Raw genomic sequence first — 3,532 nt, 5'->3', positions numbered from 1 at the left:
CCACCCAGAGAACACCCCACTGATCATCTCCAGCACCGACAGACCTGTCAGAACCGGCATCCGCAGTGAGTGTGTGCGTGAGTGTGTGTGTGTGTGTGTGTGAGCGTGAGTGTGTGTGATGAAGGTGGTGGTGGTGATGATGATGTGTGTGTGTCTAGAGTGGATCCAGCAGTACTCAGACTCGCTGATCAAAGCTTCATCACTACAGCAGGACATCGATCAGTTCATGAATGACTACGACACACAGAAGGAGGAGGTGAGACGCACACACACACACACACTCGCACACATGCACTCACTCACTCACACTCATTCACTCACTCACTTACATGCGCGCACACACACACACACACACACGCACGCACGCACTCACTTGCACACACACACACACACACTCAATCACTCACACTCACTCACACTCACAAACACACACTCTCACACTTACACACACTCACGCACACACACACTCACTCATTCACTCACTCACTCATTCACTCACTCACACGCACACACACTCACTCACTCACACTCACTCACTCACGCACGCACACTCACGCATTCTCACACACTCGCACGCTCACTCACTCACTCACGCACACATACACACTCACACTCACTCACACGCACACACACTCACACTCACTCACACACTCACTCATTCACTCACTCACACGCACGCGCACACTCACTCACTCACACGCACGCACACTCACGCATTCACTCACACACTCACACGCACACTCACTCACTCACTGACACATTCACACTCACTCACACGCACACACTCACTCACACGCACACTCACTCACTCACTCACTCACGCACACATACACACTCACTCACTCACACGCACTCACACTCACTCACACGCACACACTCACTCATTCACTCACTCGCTCACTTGCACACGCACACACACTCACTCATTCACTCACTCACACGCACGCACACTCACTCACACGCATTCACGCACACACTCACACGCACGCTCACTCACTCACTCACACACTCTCACTCACTCACACGCACACACTCACTCATTCACTCACTCACTCACACACTCTCACTCACTCACACGCACACACTCACTCATTCACTCACTCACACGCACGCACACTCACTCACACGCATTCACGCACACACTCACACGCACGCATTCACTCACTCACACGCACGCGCACGCATTCACTCACTCACTCTTTCACTTACTCACACACACACACTCACTCGCACGCACACACTCACTCATTCACTCACTCACTCACTTGCACACGCACACACACTCACTCATTCACTCACTCACACGCACGCACACACTCACTCACACGCACGCACACACACTCACGCACACATACACACACTCACGCACACACTCACAGACTCACACGAATGCTCACTCACTCACTCACGCACACATACACACACACTCACACTCACTCACTCACGCACACATACACACACACTCACTCACACGCACGCGCACGCATTCTCACTCACTCGTTCACTTACTCACTCACACGCACACTCACTCGCACACACACACACACACACTCACTCACACGCACACACTCACTCACACGCACACACTCACTCATTCACTCACTCACTTGCACACGCACACACACTCACTCACTCATTCACTCACTCACACACGCACGCACACACACTCACTCACACGCACACACACTCACGCATTCACTCACACACTCACACGCACGCTCACTCACTCACTCACGCACACATACACACACACTGACTCACTCACTCACGCGCACACACTCACTCACTCACTCACTCACACGCACGCACGCACACACTCACTCACATGCACACACTCTCACGCACACACGCTCACTCACTCACACGCACGCGCGCACACTCACTCACTCACTCACTCGCACACTCACTTAGTCACTCATTCAAGGCCCTGATATACTTCAAACGAAGTTAGTTTACGTTCTTGTTTGGGGGCAAAAAGAAGTTTGAAAAGGCTGAGCGACAGTATACTGTTTTCAAACAATCCGACACCCGCGCTGCTGGAGGCGGGGTGTTGATGTAAACGTGTGTCGTGTCGCGCCACTCGCACGTATGCCCTAAACACAACAACGATGCAATGACGAAATGTGTCTAGGTGTGAGACGGGCCCCAATGGTCAGAATATTATAGACAAAAGAATAATGATTAGCAGCAGTTCAGAGTCAAGTATCATGTTTGCAATACAAAAGGATCATTCCATTTCCATATTCAGTCCTTTATGGGAAGTGTGAATGTCTCATAGTCTGAAAACTTTTTTTTTTAAGTCTGAAAACTTAAGCATGATGTGAAAAAAATATTGGAGTCATCACAATAACACAAACATGATACTTTATTTTATGATTGTTCATGTATTTTAAACTGGGTAAACTAATGCACCTTTTAATATTTTATGTGGTGTCATGATTTAATTTTGATAAAAACAAAGGTTAAGTATTGAATGTTCTTTTGGCATTTCCTCTCAAATTCGCTTACAGAAAAAATGACTGCAGCAGCATGATTTTGTTCGAAATGAAGTCAAGTCAAGTCAAGTCACCTTTATTTATATAGCGCTTTTAACAATACAGATTGTGACAAAGCAACTGAACAGTATTAATTAGGAAAATAGTGTCAATAATGCAAAATGACAATAGTAAACACTCATTTTTCAGTTAAAGACAGTTCATCATTGAATTCAGTGATGTCAACATCCAGCTCAGTACAGTTTAAATAATATCTTTGCAATCATGTCAACGATAACGCTGGAAATGAAGTAAATGATCCCAGAATTTTACTGAAGTGGACTATTCCTTTTAAAGTATAACTCATGTTTTCCCTGTCTACTACCTTTCATGTAACAGCTTATGACGGTCAGTAGTGAAGGGTTTGGGACTGTGAACTTTCTTATGTTGTTATTAGCTAATTAGCATTGTCATGACTATAGTCTCCAGAGTGATTAATCACATGGCATTAACAGCTCACACGACTGGTTCCCATGAGCAAAGCTGACAGATTTAAAATTGCATACTTCAGAGGGTTCCTATGTGAGTCAAGCAATAATTCCCACCTTTTAAACCAAAGAGCCAATCACCAATTGGTAAAGTCATCAGATCACCGCTCCTCTTCCCATAGAAACAGTCAATCAATCACAAGTTAGGGAATGCAAATGTGCACTCGGCTTTACCAACCTGAAATATACATTTTTTAAACACTATTTGAGCATAAGAAACCAATTTATGGCACTTCATGACAAATGTTGTTGCTGATTTGTGAGCTGGGCCAGCAGTTTTTCTATAAATAACTGCCCAGAGGCATTGCAAATATGGACGCAGAAAAAACTGACTTTCCTTGTAAGGGACTTTGGTTTCCCCAGTTTTTATAGACCTCTTTGGTATAAAGAGACAAATAGACATGAATATTTTGGCAAGCATTTAAGAGTTGTTTAGGGGTCTACCACACCATTGGGTGCTGTAGGGACGACATATTTTTGTAGGTAAAAACCCAGAAACTAGTTTTTTTT

General features: G+C 45.6%; 1 protein-coding gene across 1 annotated transcript in view; it reads left to right on the top strand.

The window, feature by feature from the left end:
• LOC107576942 (ribosomal RNA-processing protein 7 homolog A-like) overlaps nt 1-3,532 on the top strand; it is an 11,250-nt gene that overhangs the window by 246 nt on the left and 7,472 nt on the right. The window contains exons 2-3 of the mRNA XM_016263063.1: nt 4-65; nt 159-313. Of these exons, the coding sequence (XP_016118549.1) occupies nt 4-65; nt 159-313 (217 nt within the window). The remainder of the gene's footprint in view (nt 1-3; nt 66-158; nt 314-3,532) is intronic.

Source organism: Sinocyclocheilus grahami, unplaced genomic scaffold (assembly GCF_001515645.1).
Source record: "Sinocyclocheilus grahami isolate Dianchi unplaced genomic scaffold, SAMN03320097.WGS_v1.1 scaffold4693.1, whole genome shotgun sequence".
Classification (NCBI taxonomy): domain Eukaryota; kingdom Metazoa; phylum Chordata; class Actinopteri; order Cypriniformes; family Cyprinidae; genus Sinocyclocheilus; species Sinocyclocheilus grahami.
Note: the sequence above shows the minus strand (reverse complement) of the source record. Positions and strands in the feature narration are given on the sequence as shown.